The sequence below is a fragment of the Mustelus asterias genome, chromosome 3 (genome assembly GCF_964213995.1).
Source record: "Mustelus asterias chromosome 3, sMusAst1.hap1.1, whole genome shotgun sequence".
Classification (NCBI taxonomy): domain Eukaryota; kingdom Metazoa; phylum Chordata; class Chondrichthyes; order Carcharhiniformes; family Triakidae; genus Mustelus; species Mustelus asterias.
Genome location: NC_135803.1, coordinates 2,992,247 through 3,009,335, shown reverse-complemented (window position 1 = coordinate 3,009,335; position 17,089 = coordinate 2,992,247). Strand labels below are relative to the sequence as shown.

The window sequence follows — 17,089 nt, the reverse complement described above, 5'->3', positions numbered from 1 at the left end:
GGGGTTAAAGTCCAACAGGTTTATTTGATAGCACAAGCTTTCGGAACACTGCCCCTTCATCAGGTGAATGAAGAGTTCAGTTCACAAACCTCGGCCTTTTGGCTAAGATCAAGTGTGGTCTGCTGATGCTGCACTTGGTTGAGGTCATTGGGTTGCATTTAAGCTTCATTTTCATGTGAAGCAATTTTTAAAAGCGGCATCTCGGCCTTTTGGCTAAGATGCAAATGAGATCAAGCCTTGGAGGAGGAAGACCTGCGCCTACTCCAATCAGCTTGGCTCATGTAGATCAGGCCCAAGACAGGAGTGGAGGCCCTGTCTCGTCAGCTTGGATTGGAAATGTCTCAACTTATTGAGACTCTGAATTGGACTTGATTTGATTGAATTGGAAAAGTATTTTAAAATTTTTTAAAAAAGAGTTCAGTTCACAAACAGAGCATATAAAGACACAAACTCAATTAGAAGATAATGGTTGGAATGTGAGTCTTAACAGGTAATCAAGTCTTTACAGGTGCAGACAGTGTGAGTGGAGAGAGGGTTAAGCACAGGTTAAAGAGATGTGTATTGTCTCCAGTCAGGACAGTTAGTGAGATTTTGCAAGCCCAGGCAAGTCTTGGGGGTTACAGAAAGTGTGACATGAACCCAAGATCCCGGTTGTGTCTATATATGCCCTGTTTGTGAATTGAACTCTTCACTCACCTGACGAAAGAGCAGCGCTCCGAAAGCTCGTGCTACCAAATAAACCTGTTGGATTTAACCTGGTGTTGTGAGACTCCTCACTGTCCCCGCCTTTGTGGGACAGAGGGAGTTGATGTGAATGGATTGTGTTGAGATGGGGCACTGCAGGAAGAGTTGATACATTCAGGGGCATGCGTTAGGCATTTGGCTACAGCATGGATTGGAAGGGGTTAATGTGACATTTTGGTGGAGAGAATCTGGGAGCATTGGAATTTGGTTATGAAATCTTTTCCATTGCGTCGTTAGACTCCGGGCTGACTGAATTCCTCAGGAATTACCTAATGGTGTTCCTGTACTTTTAGTGGTTTCTATGGAAAGCAAACAGTGACTATGTGACTGCAGGCAGCAGGATGGATCTCTATCTGCAGTGACCGTTTCTCTGTGTGTTCCTCAGACAGAGAGACAGACAGTCTCAGAATGAATGGAGCGGTTCAGAACCATGAAGAGTTTCACCAGAGTAAATGAGAAATGTTTCAGTGGCGGGAGGGTCAGTGACCACCTGACACTGATTTGCATTAATTGGCAAAGGAGCCACGGGGAGATGCGGAGAATATTTTTCCTGCAGCGAGTCTCTCTGATGAATGTGGTGTAAACAGATTCAATAGTGATTTTTCAGAGGGAAATGGAAAAGACTGAGGGAAACAGCCTGGATTAGGAATAGAGAAATGGAGAGGAGCTTCTTCACAGAGGCAGCTCTGATTTAATGGGCTGGGAAGTCATTCACTGTATTCCTTTGTTAGTTTATTGGCAGCGTGTAAAGTCTCTGGGTGATGGGGACTCATTGCTGCCATTGGGATTGCGAGCCGATTCTGTCAGCCTCATTCCCGCCAAACTCCAGCCTCTGCTCAAACTCCTCTCTCTGGACCAGCGTCAAACGCTCTTTCTCCCACATCCGAACAACCTCGTGCGCGAGTTGATTTTTTTCTGGGGTCACAGACACTTTCTGCTTCAGTTTCGGAACCGATACTTCCACATCTTCCATCATTTTCCAAATTCCTAGATCTGGGGCGCGATTCCACTCACCCTCCGAGCCCGGGAAGCGCAGCGAGACCGGAAATTTAAACAGGGATGGAAAATGGGGATTGGTGACCTGCTGATCCTCCCGGTCTATTTATTATCAGCGTCTCACGGGGCTGATTACACGATGCAAATACTCATTCGAATCTATTTAGCGGCCTGGAACTCAGTTGACTGGGATCACTAGTGTTCCTTCCCCTGCCGGTGGAGCTCCACAATCACAGGGATCATCAGCGGGGACCAGGCAGTGTCAAGAGGGTGGGGCAAGACATTGAGGGGGCATGGGGTGCCCCTTGGGCAGACCCAGCCTAGCACTGTCAGCCTGGCACCTTGGTATTGCTGACTGGGAACCCTGGTACTGCTCAGTGGGAACAAGCAGTGCCAAGTGGGGTGGGGCCAGACGGGCAGAGCCAGACTGGGATTGGGGAAACGTCGGGTAACGGTAACTCTGCATTGGGGATGGGGGCTGCTGCTAGGGCTGGCACTTAGAGGCCGACCAGGGGGAATTGGGGGGAGGGGGGGGGGAACAGGGGAATGAGGCAGGCCACGGAGAATGGGGAGAAATTGGAGTCCGATCAGGGGGGAAGGGGAACAGAGGAATGGAGGCAGGCCATGGAGGGGGGGAGGGGGGAATTGGAGTCTGGACATGGGGGATTGAGGAGGGTGGTTTGAAGGCTGGCCATGGAGGATTGGTGGGGTTCGGGGCCACCATCAGGAGGCTAAGTCCGGCCATTAGAAGACCAGCCATCAGGAGAGATGGGGAAGGAGAGTGGCGGGGGGGGGAGGGAGGGGGGCGTTCCAGCAGGAAGCTGGCCATTGGGGGAGCGGGTCGTGGCCGGCACTGTTGGGGATATGGGGCTAGTGCTTGTCAGCCAATCCCCAGTATACTGGGCGATTGGCGCATGTGCAATAGCCCCCTCTGCAGTCCGATGCTGGCCTCTCGGGCGGGATTCAGCCCCATTGCCCCCCCACCCGTTGGTGTAAATTCCCTGACGGAGTCTGTGATGCACAGAATGCCGTAAATTCATTCCACTCAGCTCCCCGAAAAAATGGGTGGGAAAAGCTCCCACATTCCTGCTTGTTAGGCACTTAGTTATTTTTTGGGGAAAAATCGTCCCACTTGTCTTTTGCGTTCCATCCTGCACAATGAGCCAATTTACCTTCGGCCTTTCCTGCTATCCCTATTATGGCGACACCCCTCCACACACTGGTCTCTTCTGGCATCTATGTTACCTTGGTGCCCACTTTAGGTAGTTGTTTTTTTGAACAAATAGTGTGGTCCCCAGTCGTACTTTGTTCATAGTCTGTCAACTGGGCCTCATAATTACCCAATGTATGTGAAATGCATGGTGCTTTTTCACTTTCTCTGCGCAGTTCCGGGCTTGAGAATGTATAATCAGTCCCGCTCGACTGCGAAGAATGTATCTGAACAATTTGATTAGTGTGCTGTACAGTTGCGACTTTCCCCATTATATCATATTACCTTGCCAAGCTCACTCCTCTCTTTTTACCCTTCCATCTTATAACATACCATAGAAATCATAGAAACCCTACAGTGCAGAAAGAGGCCATTTGGCCCATCGAGTCTGCACCGACCACAATCCCACCCAGGCCCTACTCCCCCATCCCTACATATTTATCCGCCAATCCCTCCAAACTATATATCTTAGGACATTAAGGGGCAATTTCTTTTAGCATAGCCAATCAACCTAACCCGCACATCTTTGGACTGTGGGAGGAAACCGGAGCACCCGGAGGAAACCCACGCAGACACGAGGAGAATGTGCAAACTCCACACAGACAGTGACCCAAGCCGGGATTTGAACCCAGGACCCTGGAGCTGTGAAGCAGCCGTGCTGACCACTGTGCTACCGTGCCGCCCATGTATTCTTGCCAAAACTATATCCTCGGTGGCCTTATGCAGTGCCCTAAGGCTGGGCCACGGAAACCTCAGCTTTAATGAAAAGTTTTCTTTCTGCAAGCAAGGCATTCAGTTGATCAGAAAAAGTACAGAAAATGCTGGTTAATTCTGGAGCAGGGGAACATCCAATAGCACAGAATTCTTTCACAACAGTTTATACCACCAGCTGGTGTAGGCTGTGCCTCCCAGCTATTTGCAAAGAGTTCTTTGTGTGCCCCACCCATGCCAATGTCGTTTGCGTTTTACAATCTAGTCGATCAGCCAATATTTTAATGAACATGTTGCCTATTTCGCATGATTTCTTTTGCAAAGAATGTTATTTAAAGGGCTCTCAGCTGCAGTGTGCATAACTCCAGCGTGATGCCACCACCAAACACATCTTCCCTTCACTCCCTCTGTCAGCATTCCGCAGAGACCATCCACTCCTCCACTATACCCAACACCTCTCCCGTCACTCATGGCACCTTCCCATGCAAAGGCAGAAGGTGTAACACCTGTCCCTTTACCTCTTCTATTTTTACCATCCAAGGCCCAAGACACTCATTCCAGGTTAAGCAGTGTTTCACTTGCCCCTCTTCCAATTTGGTCCATTGCATTCGCTGCTCCCAATGTGGTCTCCTCTATATCGGAGAGACCAAGCGTAGACTGGGTGATCGCTTTGCTGAGCACCTTCAGTCTGTGTGCAATCAGGACCCTGACCTTCCGGTTGCTGTCATTTTAACACACGTCCTGCTCCCACGCCCACATGTCTGTCCTTGTCCTGCTGCAATGTTCCAATGAAGCTCAACGCAAACTGGAGAAACAGCATCTCATCTTCCGGCTCGGCACTTTACAGCCTTCCGGTCTCAACATCGAATTCAACAACTTCAGATGATTCGCTCCATCCCACCTCCACCCCTTTATTTTAATTTTATTTAATTTTTTACTGTTCTCGACCTTTTATTTCTTTATTGTCTTTCTTAGGAATGAAAACAGATGGGTGACGGTGAGAGGGGCTGGGAGGAAGCAGTCTGTGCAGGGATCCCCGGTGGTCGTTCCCCTTAGCAACAAGTATTCCGCTTTGGATACGGTTGAGGGGGATGACATACCAGTGGGGAGCCGCAGTGAGAGGATCTCCAGCACTGTGTCCGTCTCTGTGGCTCGGGAGGGTAAGGGGCAGAGCGGGAGGGCAATAGTTATTGGGGACTCGTTAGTTAGAGGGATAGATAGGAGGTTCTGTGGCAGCAAAAGAGACTCACGGATGGTATGTTGCCTACCGGATGCCAGGGTCCGTGACGTCTCAGACCGTGTTTTCCGGATTCTGAAGGGGGAGGGGAAACAGTCACAAGTTGTGGTACACATTGGTACCAATGATATAGGTAAGAGAAGGGACGGGGATTTAAAGCAGGAATTTCTGGAGCTGGGCTGGAAGCTGAGAGCCAAGACAAAACATGTGGTCATCTCTGGTACGTTGCCGGTGCCACGTGATAGCGAGTTGAGGAACAGGGAGAGAGTGCAGTTAAACATGTGGTTGCAGGGATGGTGTAGGAGGGAGGGTTTCAGATACGTGGATAATTGGAACACATTCTGGGGAAGGTGGGACCTGTACAAACAGGACGGGGTGCACCTGAACCAGAGGGGCACCAATATCCTAGGAGGGAAATTTGTTACGGCTCTTCAGGGGGGTTTAAACTAATTTGTCAGGGGAGTGGGAAAAGGAGTTGTAGTCCAGAAGTCAGTGAGGGTGATGAGGTATTGGGGAAGGTATCAGGGTCAAGGGTGGATACCGGTAGACAGGAAGGTGGGTTGAAGTGTGTCTACTTCAATGCAAGGAGCATCCGGAACAAGGTAGATGAACTTGGGGCGTGGATTGGTACTTGGGACTACGATGTTGTGGCCATTACGGAGACGTGGGTAGAACAAGGACAGGAATGGTTGTTGGACGTTCCGGGGTATAGATGTTTCACTAAGTGTAGGGAAGCTGGTAAAAGAGGTGGAGGAGTGGCATTGTTAATCAAGGATAGTTTAACGGCTGCGGAAAGGCACTTCGAGGGGGATCTGCACACTGAGGTAATATGGGCTGAGGTTAGAAATAGGAAAGGAGCGGTCACGTTGTTAGGAGTTTACTATAGGCCCCCAAATAGTAATAGAGATGTGGAGGAAGAAATTGCTAAGCAGATTATGGATATGTGTGGGGATCACAGGGTAGTTGTCATGGGTGACTTTAACTTTCCAAATATTGATTGGAACCTTTGTAGGTCAAATAGTTCGGATGGGGCAGTTTTTGTGCAGTGTGTGCAGGAGGGTTTCCTGACACAATATGTGGATAGGCCGACAAGAGGTGAGGCCACATTGGATTTGGTACTGGGCAATGCACCGGGCCAAGTGTTAGATTTGGTTGTGGGAGAGCACTTTGGAGATAGTGACCACAATTCGGTGTCTTTTGTTATTGCAATGGAGAGGGATAGGGCCGTACGGCAGGGCAAGGTTTACAATTGGGGGAGAGGTAATTATGATGCGATTAGGCAAGAATTAGGGGGCATAAGTTGGGAACAGAAACTGTCAGGGAAAGGAGCTAATGAACAAAGAACAAAGAACAAAGAACAATACAGCACAGGAACAGGCCCTTCGGCCCTCCAAGCCCGCGCCGCTCCCCGGTCCAGGATTGAATCCTGAATCCAGGATCCCCGCCCAATTTTCCAGCCTATCTACATACCAATATCCTATCCACCGAGCTGTCCCTCACAGCTACGATGCTTTGTTCATTACAACCTATTAACTTACCCCCACCCCCCCATTCCAGACCATGTGTTCTCCAGGGAGAGGCGAAAACCCAGAGTGAAAAACCCCAGGGCCAATATGGGGAAAAAAAAATCTGGGAAATTCCTCTCCGACCCCCTGAAAAGTGGAACTTTTTCAAGGAACAAATACTGGATGTCCTTGATAGGTATGTCCCTGTCAGGCAGGGAGGAAATGGCCGAGTGAGGGAACCATGGTTCACGAAAGAGGTGGAATGTCTTGTGAAAAGGAAGAGGGAAGCTTATGTAGGGATGAGGAAACAAGGTTCAGATGGCTCGATTGAGGGTTACAAGTTAGCAAGGAATGAGCAGAAAAAGGGGCTTAGGAGAGCTAGGAGGGGACATGAGAAGTCCTTGGCGGATCGGATCAAGGAAAACACCAAGGCTTTTTACTCTTATGTGAGAAATAAAAGAATGACCAGGGTGAGGTTAGGGCCGGTCAAGGACAGTAGTGGGAACTTGTGTATGGAGTCAGTAGAGATAGGCGAGGTGATGAATGAATACTTTTCTTCAGTGTTCACCAAGGAGAGGGGCCATGTTTTTGAGGAAGAGAAGGTGTTACAGGCTAATAGGCTGGAGGAAATAGATGTTCGGAGGGAGGATGTCCTGGCAGTTTTGAATAAACTGAAGGTCGATAAGTCCCCTGGGCCTGATGAAATGTATCCTAGGATTCTTTGGGAGGCAAGGGATGAGATTGCAGAGCCTTTGGCTTTGATCTTTGGGTCCTCGCTGTCCACAGGGATGGTGCCAGAGGACTGGAGAATGGCGAATGTTGTTCCTCTGTTTAAGAAAGGGAATAGAAATGACCCTGGTAATTATAGACCGGTTAGTCTTACTTCGGTGGTTGGTAAATTGATGGAAAAGGTCCTTAGAGATGGGATTTACGACCATTTAGAAAGATGCGGATTAATCCGGGATAGTCAGCACGGATTCGTGAAGGGCAAGTCGTGCCTCACAAATTTGATTGAATTTTTTGAGGAGGCAAATAAGTGTGTTGATGAAGGTAGGGCAGTTGATGTCATATACATGGATTTTAGTAAGGCGTTTGATAAGGTCCCCCATGGTCGGCTTATGATGAAAGTGAGGAGGTGTGGGATAGAGGGAAAGTTGGCCGATTGGATAGGTAACTGGCTGTCTGATCGAAGACAGAGGGTGGTGGTCGATAGAAAATTTTCGGATTGGAGGCAGGTTGCTAGCGGAGTGCCGCAGGGATCAGTGCCTGGTCCTCTGCTCTTTGTGATTTGTATTAATGACTTAGAGGAGGGGGCTGAAGGGTGGATCAGTAAATTTGCTGATGACACCAAGATTGGTGGAGTAGTGGATGAGGTGGAGGGCTGTTGTAGGCTGCAAAGAGACATAGATAGGATGCAAAGCTGGGCTGAAAAATGGCAAATGGAGTTTAACCCTGATAAATGTGAGGTGATTCATTTTGGTAGGACTAATTTAAATGTGGATTACAGGGTCAAAGGTAGGGTTCTGAAGACTGTGGAGGAACAGAGAGATCTTGGGGTCCATATCCACAGATCTCTAAAGGTTGCCAGTCAAGTGGATAGAGCTGTGAAGAAGGCCTATAGTGTGTTAGCTTTTATTAACAGGGGGTTGGAGTTTAAGAGCCGTGGGGTTATGCTGCAACTGTACAGGACCTTGGTGAGACCACATTTGGAATATTGTGTGCAGATCTGGTCACCTCACTATAAGAAGGATGTGGAAGCGCTGGAAAGAGTGCAGAGGAGATTTACCAGGATGCTGCCTGGTTTGGAGGGTAGGTCTTATGAGGAAAGGTTGAGGGAGCTAGGGCTGTTCTCTCTGGAGCGGAGGAGGCTGAGGGGAGACTTAATAGAGGTTTATAAAATGATGAAGGGGATAGATAGAGTGAACGTTCAAAGACTATTTCCTCGGGTGGATGGAGCTATTACAAGGGGGCATAACTATAGGGTTCGTGGTGGGAGATACAGGAAGGATATCAGAGGTAGGTTCTTTACGCAGAGAGTGGTTGGGGTGTGGAATGGACTGCCTGCAGTGATAGTGGAGTCAGACACTTTAGGAACATTTAAGCGGTTATTGGATAGGCACATGGAGCACACCAGGATGATAGGGAGTGGGATAGCTTGATCTTGGTTTCAGATAAAGCTCGGCACAACATCGTGGGCCGAAGGGCCTGTTCTGTGCTGTACTGTTCTATGTTTCTTTATTTTTCTTTTCCCCTCCCCACTCTTTCCCTCTTTATCCCTCCTTTCCTTACCTTTTCTCCCCCTTTCCTTCCCCTTTCCTCCTTTTTCTAAATTTTACCTGTCTCCCACCCATCCTCCCCCTCTCCCAACATCTCCATCTGTCACAGCTTCTGATTTCAGCTTCTCTGCCGTTTGGTCATTCACACCCTTTATTCTCTCTATGGGCTGCCATTAGCAGCCTTTCCCCTCGTTTCTGTGGCTCTGACTCATCTTTCATTCCCTCACCCTGCAGTATAAATATCTCACACTTTCTGTGCATTTTAGCTTTGGCAAAGGGTCATCTGGACTTGAAACATCAGCTTTTCTCTCCTTATAGATGCTGCCAGACCTGCTGAGATTTTCCAGCATTTTCTCTTTTGATTATCTGTAAGGAACTTTGTTGGTGTTCCTAATCATGTTCCTACCTATCTTTCTGTGACCTTATCAACAATGGTCCCTTTGTCTTTACTATGTATCACAGTGGATAGGCTAAATCCGGTTATCATATCTATCAAATATAGTACATAAGTAGCGCTATCCTTGTCCAAAACTTACAAATCCATTGCATTTGCATTGTTAATCTCCCTGGCTAGTGTCAAGCTCCCAACAGGGCACGGTGGTGATTGCGATATTTAATGGAGGTTTTGCATTGAGCAGTGATTTGTTGAATAAACTCATCATATTTATTATCAAGCACTCCTGTATCTCGAAGGAGAGCCTTCCGTTTCTGTGGTGTTGAATGTGCAAACTATCTGTTTAATTTCCAAATTACCTACTTCCACTGATTTATATTCTCAGTGGTTAAAAAGCTTCACGTTTTTTGAATGAGAACTCTCTGCCTTCCCCAGTGGTGTCCAGATCGAGTAAATGCAGATCCACGTATTTTACAAGCATGATGGCTCAATCATGCTTCATATCTAAGGTAATCTGAGCTGCTTCATCACAGAACAATAGCAGTATCTCACTAGAAACCACATCAGTGCTGATAAACAGATTGATCCTGCAATCTGACAAGGGAGGACCACCCATTCGGAGGATGTTAATGTGTTGTCATCTTCGAACCTGACGCAGGTGTTGCTTTTGTACTTGGTGACCCCCCAGTGGTCTAACTCAGCGAGAGATCCCCGGATAAAAATTAACCCAGTTCACACAGCAGAATGTTGAAGTGCAACCACTGTCTAAAACTGTACACTTGAAGGAATCGACCATCAATATGATCATTACTGGATTCAAACTCTTGGGACACAGTCTTTATACCCTTTACACAATAGATGGACCGGACATCTAGCTGTTATGTATTCCCGATCCCACCTTAACTACAGGAAAACCAATTGCTGTAAATTACTATATGAATAGGCCGAAACTAAAAACCATTGAAAGCCACTGACGTAGGAAATGTATCTATTCATAGAACAATGCGATGTTAACATGCTTATGTCTGTATCTGTCTGTATTTGTCTATAATGATGTGTTTAACGATCGATCACCTACTTGATTACAACAATGTGATAATGGCTAGATGTCCGGTCCATCTATTGTGTAAAGGGTATAAAGATGGACCGCTCCTATTGTCTCATTGAGAGAAGGTTTGCTGCTTGTTAGTGCCTTTTCTCCATGAAGCTTCGTTAAAATAAAACTGTATTCTTGAAACCTTCAAGCCTGACCCAGTGGTACTTTTCCCACAACACTCCCCATGTCTGCATGGGTTTCCGCTGGGGGCTCCTCAATCCAGAGGGTTTTAAATTGAAATTCCAGCAGGATAGTTTGAGAATTTCTTCAAAGTAAAAGATGTGGAGTGAAAGTGAGAGTGACGGTGCTGGATCGCTGCAAAAATCCAGCTGGTTCCCTTATGCCCTTTGCAGAATGAAACCTGTTGAACTGTAGACTCCAGACCCCCACTCACACCATGAATACCGTGCTGTAGGATGTGGTTTCAGAAGGAGACCAGCCACCGCCCTCGCAGAGCCACTGGGTTATCGATGCTGCAATCGGAAAGCAATGTCCACATCTTGGAAGTGAATTCAGTGAAAGACGAGTCAAGCTCAATTCCGATTAAATTAAAGAGTCTGAGTTTCACTTTATGTTGACCAGGTTTTGCTTTGGTCGCTCTTCATGGGGCTGGCAAGTTTACCAAGGATTTTTGAACCACATCATTGGTGTTGGGCCAATGAGTGTAGCCTCTGTGTTACTGTCCAAACCCACAGACTACACAAACCCAGCTCACCCTCCAGCTGTAACTCACTGCCGATCGTCCAGTGTTTCTCCACACGGAGCCTGTCTCAACGGCTTCAACTCACTGCTGTCCCAGAAAGTACTGGGTTCAGCCCCACTTCATTGCACTTGGACATCCAGGCTGACACTCTAATGCAGTACTGAGGGAGTGCCGCACTGTCAGAGGGTCAGTGCTGAGGGAGTGCCGCACTGTCAGAGGGTCAGTACTGAGGGAGCGCCGCACTGTCAGAGGGTCAGTGCTGAGGGAGTGCCGCACTGTCAGAGGGTCAGTACTGAGGGAGTGCCGCACTGTCAGAGGGTCAGTACTGAGGGAGTGCCGCACTGTCAGAGGGTCAGTCCTGAGGGAGTGCCGCACTGTCAGAGGGTCAGTACTAAGGGAGTACCGCACTGTCAGAGGGTCAGTCCTGAGGGAGTGCCGCACTGTCAGAGGGTCAGTACTAAGGGAGTGCCGCACTGTCAGAGGGTCAGTACTGAGGGAGTGCTGCACTGTCAGAGGGTCAGTACTGAGGGAGTGCCGCACTGTCAGAGGGTCAGTACTGAGGGAGTGCCGCACTGTCAGAGGGTCAGTACTGAGGGAGTGCCGCACTGTCAGAGGGTCAGTACTGAGGGAGTGCCGCACTGTCAGAGGGTCAGTCCTGAGGGAGTGCCGCACTGTCAGAGGGTCAGTACTGAGGGAGTACCGCACTGTCAGAGGGTCAGTGCTGAGGGAGTGCCGCACTGTCAGAGGGTCAGTACTGAGGGAGTGCCGCACTGTCAGAGGGTCAGTCCTGAGGGAGTGCCGCACTGTCAGAGGGTCAGTACTAAGGGAGTACCGCACTGTCAGAGGGTCAGTACTGAGGGAGTACCGCACTGTCAGAGGGTCAGTACTGAGGGAGTACCGCACTGTCAGAGGGTCAGTACTGAGGGAGTACCGCACTGTCAGAGGGTCAGTGCTGAGGGAGTGCCGCACTGTCAGAGGGTCAGTCCTGAGGGAGTGCCGCACTGTCAGAGGGTCAGTACTAAGGGAGTACCGCACTGTCAGAGGGTCAGTACTGAGGGAGTACCGCACTGTCAGAGGGTCAGTGCTGAGGGAGTGCCGCACTGTCAGAGGGTCAGTACTGAGGGAGTGCCGCACTGTCAGAGGGTCAGTCCTGAGGGAGTGCCGCACTGTCAGAGGGTCAGTACTAAGGGAGTACCGCACTGTCAGAGGGTCAGTACTGAGGGAGTACCGCACTGTCAGAGGGTCAGTACTGAGGGAGTACCGCACTGTCAGAGGGTCAGTACTGAGGGAGTACCGCACTGTCAGAGGGTCAGTGCTGAGGGAGTACCGCACTGTCAGAGGGTCAGTACTGAGGGAGTGCCACACTGTCAGAGGGTCAGTACTGAGGGAGTACCGCACTGTCAGAGGGTCAGTACTGAGGGAGTACCGCACTGTCAGAGGGTCAGTACTGAGGGAGTACCGCACTGTCAGAGGGTCAGTACTGAGGGAGTACCGCACTGTCAGAGGGTCAGTACTGAGGGAGTACCGCACTGTCAGAGGGTCAGTACTGAGGGAGTGCCGCACTGTCAGAGGGTCAGTACTGAGGGAGTGCTGCACTGTCAGAGGGTCAGTACTGAGGGAGTGCCGCACTGTCAGAGGGTCAGTACTGAGGGAGTACCGCACTGTCAGAGGGTCAGTACTGAGGGAGTACCGCACTGTCAGAGGGTCAGTACTGAGGGAGTGCCGCACTGTCAGAGGGTCAGTACTGAGGGAGTGCCGCACTGTCAGAGGGTCAGTGCTGAGGGAGTGCTGCACTGTCAGAGGGTCAGTGCTGAGGGAGTGCTGCACTGTCAGAGGGCCAGTACTGAGGGAGTGCTGCACTGTCAGAGGGTCAGTACTGAGGGAGTGCCGCACTGTCAGAGGGTCAGTGCTGAGGGAGTGCTGCACTGTCAGAGGGTCAGTGCTGAGGGAGTGCTGCACTGTCAGAGGGCCAGTACTGAGGGAGTGCTGCACTGTCAGAGGTGCCATTTTTAGGATTAGATGTTAACCTGAGGCCCCATTTGCTTTCTCAGGTTTGTGGAAAGAATCCAGAGGTCACTATTGGAAGGAGATGGAGCGATCTCTCCATTCTCCTGGTACAATGTACATCCCCCAGCTTCTATCAGTTAAAAATCAATCCCCTGCTCATTTTTCTCATTGCTGTTTGTGGGATCTTGCTGTGTACAAATTGACTGCTGCATTTGGTACGTTACAACAGTGATTACATTTCCAAAGTACTTCATTGGTTGTAAATGGTTTGGAATGTCCTAAGGTAGTGAAAGGCGCTATAGAAATGCAATCTTTTTCTTTGTGTGTTTTCTATAGTCAGTGAAAGTAATTACATTTTTTTGCAGAATTGCTCATTACCCAGTAGCCAGATGGGTTCAAAGGTAGAGACACTGTGCTGCTCGCCAGAGGATCCAGTCCTGCTCTTTGCTGAGGGGCACATCTCCGTGTCTGACTGCTCTAAGTGAGGAGGGGGGTTGGGAGTTGTCCAGCGTCCCAGCCGCTGATCCCTATCCCGTCATCATTCCTAAAAAGTGTGGTTTGTTTGGGTGAGGAGAGAGTTTGATCTGGATTCCGATGCCTCCACAGTTGAATAGCCTAAGGCTCTATCCCTGAATACCGTGCGGTAGGATGTCTGGATGTTCGCGGCTCTATGGAAATGCAAGTCCGTTCTTCCACGTGTCGAGTCTTTTTTCTTTTGTTTTGACCAAAAGGCACTCTAACCTTTTGAAGAATGTGTTTTGGTGTTTAACGCAGCAACAAGAACTAATCTTGAACTGGCAGCTTTAACACGATCCCACAAGGTTGCAAAGATTCATAATTAGTGGAAGTTATCCTGCGGTCATCTTTCCTAATCTCCCACCGCTTGCTCCTGTCTTAAATCAGTGAAATTCCATCTTCCCCACTGAGCTTTTCTATCTTCAATATTTTCTGGTCTTTTTCCATAATGACTTGAAACTGATTTATTTGATGATCTCCGACTGTAACACATTCCAATTGGTCGACTTCACTTCCTAAAACCAGGTCCAACACTGCCTCCTTTTTATTAAACTCGTTCCCCGATACACATCTCAGAAATTCCTCTCCTTTTTATATTCCAGTAGTTAAAGCCTCCTCATATTGCTACCGGATTTTTAGTCTAACCCCCTGAAATTTGCTGACAGATTTGCATATCCATCTCCTTCCCAGTATTTTGAGCTCCATAAAATCCCAGTGATGTCGAGGTCGCTCCGGCTCCAGTTCCTCTGCACAGGCCAAACAGATTCAGCCTGAGAAGCAGCAATATATCCTCACTGTTTCAAACTTCCAACCAATTTTTATTCAATACTCCCAACTCAACTTTCCTTCTCCATCATTCAGGAATATCAGCAACTATTCTGGCCTGGTTTCTCTGTTAGCCTAACCACATCATCCCATGTGGTAATTAGTGACTGTAACTTGCCAACTTTATTAGATACACTACGTGTGTTGAAGTTACTGAGAATTTAATATTCCCCTTGTCACATTGCCCCCTCTTGCAATCCCCACCAGTACAGTACCCCAGTGTTATACAGCGACAGACCCATCCCCACCAGTACTGTACCCCAGTGTTATACAGTGACAGACCCATCCCCACCAGTACTGTACCACAGTGTTATACAGTGACAGACCCGTCCCCACCAGTACTGTACCCCAGTGTTATACAGTGACAGACCCGTCCCCACCAGTACTGTACCCCAGTGTTATACAGTGACAGACCCATTCCCACCGGTACTGTACCCCAGTGTTATACAGTGACAGACCCGTCCCCACCAGTACTGTACCCCAGTGTTATACAGTGACAGACCCATTCCCACCGGTACTGTACCCCAGTGTTATACAGTGACAGACCCGTCCCCACCAGTACTGTACCCCAGTGTTATACAGTGACAGACCCATTCCCACCGGTACTGTACCCCAGTGTTATACAGTGACAGACCCGTCCCCACCAGTACTGTACCCCAGTGTTATACAGTGACAGACCCATTCCCACCGGTACTGTACCCCAGTGTTATACAGTGACAGACCCATTCCCACCGGTACTTTACCCCAGTGTTATACAGTGACAGACCCATTCCCACCGGTACTGTACCCCAGTGTTATACAGTGACAGACCCATTCCCACCGGTACTGTACCCCAGTGTTATACAGCGACAGACCCATCCCCACCAGTACTGTACCCCAGTGTTATACAGTGACAGACCCATCCCCACCAGTACTGTACCCCAGTGTTATACAGCGACAGACCCATCCCCACCAGTACTGTACCCCAGTGTTATACAGTGACAGACCCATCCCCACCAGTACTGTACCCCAGTGTTATACAGTGACAGACCCGTCCCCACCAGTACTGTACCCCAGTGTTATACAGTGACAGACCCATTCCCACCGGTACTGTACCCCAGTGTTATACAGTGACAGACCCGTCCCCACCAGTACTGTACCCCAGTGTTATACAGTGACAGACCCATTCCCACCGGTACTGTACCCCAGTGTTATACAGTGACAGACCCATTCCCACCGGTACTTTACCCCAGTGTTATACAGTGACAGACCCATTCCCACCGGTACTGTACCCCAGTGTTATACAGTGACAGACCCATTCCCACCGGTACTGTACCCCAGTGTTATACAGCGACAGACCCATCCCCACCAGTACTGTACCCCAGTGTTATACAGTGACAGACCCATCCCCACCAGTACTGTACCCCAGTGTTATACAGCGACAGACCCATCCCCACCAGTACTGTACCCCAGTGTTATACAGTGACAGACCCATTCCCACCGGTACTGTTCCTCAGTGTTTCACAGTCACAGTGAGCTAATAAATTGCATTACCCGTGACCTTTTGGATTGACTGCAGGCTGTGTGGATGAATATTTTATTGCTGTTATTAATTTGAATGCTGCGGGTATTTGCTGGAGGATCGGGAAATGACATTCCTCAGTTAACACTGGGTTTGAGGGACAGTCACAGGATGATGTCAACGGCTCTGATGAAAGATGTGGACATGGAGACACATTGGAAAGTGTTGTGAATCTGTGAGGCCTGAGGAATATTAATACAATCCATCAGTATAAACGTGTCCTCCTCTGTCACTGGCACTGTGTTAAGCTGCTCTGTCACTGGCACTGTGTTAAGCTGCTCTGTCACTGGCACTGTGTTAAGCTGCTCTGTCACTGGCACTGTGTTAAGCTGCTCTGTCACCGGCACTGTGTTAAGCTGCTCTGTCACTGGCACTGTGTTAAGCTGCTCTGTCACTGGCACTGTGTTAAGCTGCTCTGTCACTGGCACTGTGTTAAGCTGCTCTGTCACTGGCACTGTGTTAAGCTGCTCTGTCACTGGCACTGTGTTAACCGCACTGTTGTGTGTTGTTTATTTGCAGCTGAATGAATTGAATAAAGCGGCAGAAGCAGCTCACACCTTCTTCCTGGCCAACCCTGAACATATGGAAATGAGAGAGAGTCTGGAACAATACAAGCAGATGGAGGGGGTGAAGGAATCTCATTTCATTGACAGGGAGATGAGACGGTACATGGTAAGAATGTGGAGTCACCAGTGACGGCACTGGCATCCTGGGAAATACAGTGATGGGCAGAAATCCTGTCAATTAATATGTGAAATACAGCCATTGTTAAATTAGAGGTAATATTTTCCACCTAGGCAGTGAGGAGAATACAGCGCTGGATAAAACACTGTATTATTACACTGGATACAACACTGTAATACTGGATACAATACTGCATTACACTGGATACAACACTGCATTACACTGGATACAACACTGTGTAACACTGGATACAACACTGCATTACACTGGATACAACACTGTGTAACACTGGATACAACACTGTGTAAAACTGGATACAACACTGCATTACACTGGATACAACACTGCATTACACTGGATACAACACTGTGTAACGCTGGATACAACACTGTTTAACACTGGATACAACACTGTTTAACACTGGATACAACACTATTACTGTATACAACACTATTAACTATTAAGTGTGTTAACCAGGGTTCAGGGTAAGCACATTCCTCTCAGAGTGAAGGGCAAGACTTGCAGAAGAAGGGAACGCTGGATGACTCGGGATATTGAGGCCCTGGTCAAGAAGAAGAAAGAGGCACATGACGTGCATAGGCAACTGGGATCAAGTGAATCCCT

General features: G+C 48.7%; 2 protein-coding genes across 2 annotated transcripts in view; both read left to right on the top strand.

Annotated features, from left to right (window-relative positions):
- The window catches only part of p3h2 (prolyl 3-hydroxylase 2), a 152,309-nt gene that overhangs the window by 82,161 nt on the left and 53,059 nt on the right, over positions 1–17,089 (top strand). Inside the window, exon 2 of the mRNA XM_078204268.1 lies at positions 16,301–16,453. Coding sequence (XP_078060394.1) covers positions 16,301–16,453 — 153 coding nt within the window. The remainder of the gene's footprint in view (positions 1–16,300; positions 16,454–17,089) is intronic.
- ccdc50a (coiled-coil domain containing 50a) overlaps positions 1–17,089 on the top strand; it is a 352,068-nt gene that overhangs the window by 318,347 nt on the left and 16,632 nt on the right. The gene's annotated exons all lie outside the window — the stretch shown is intronic.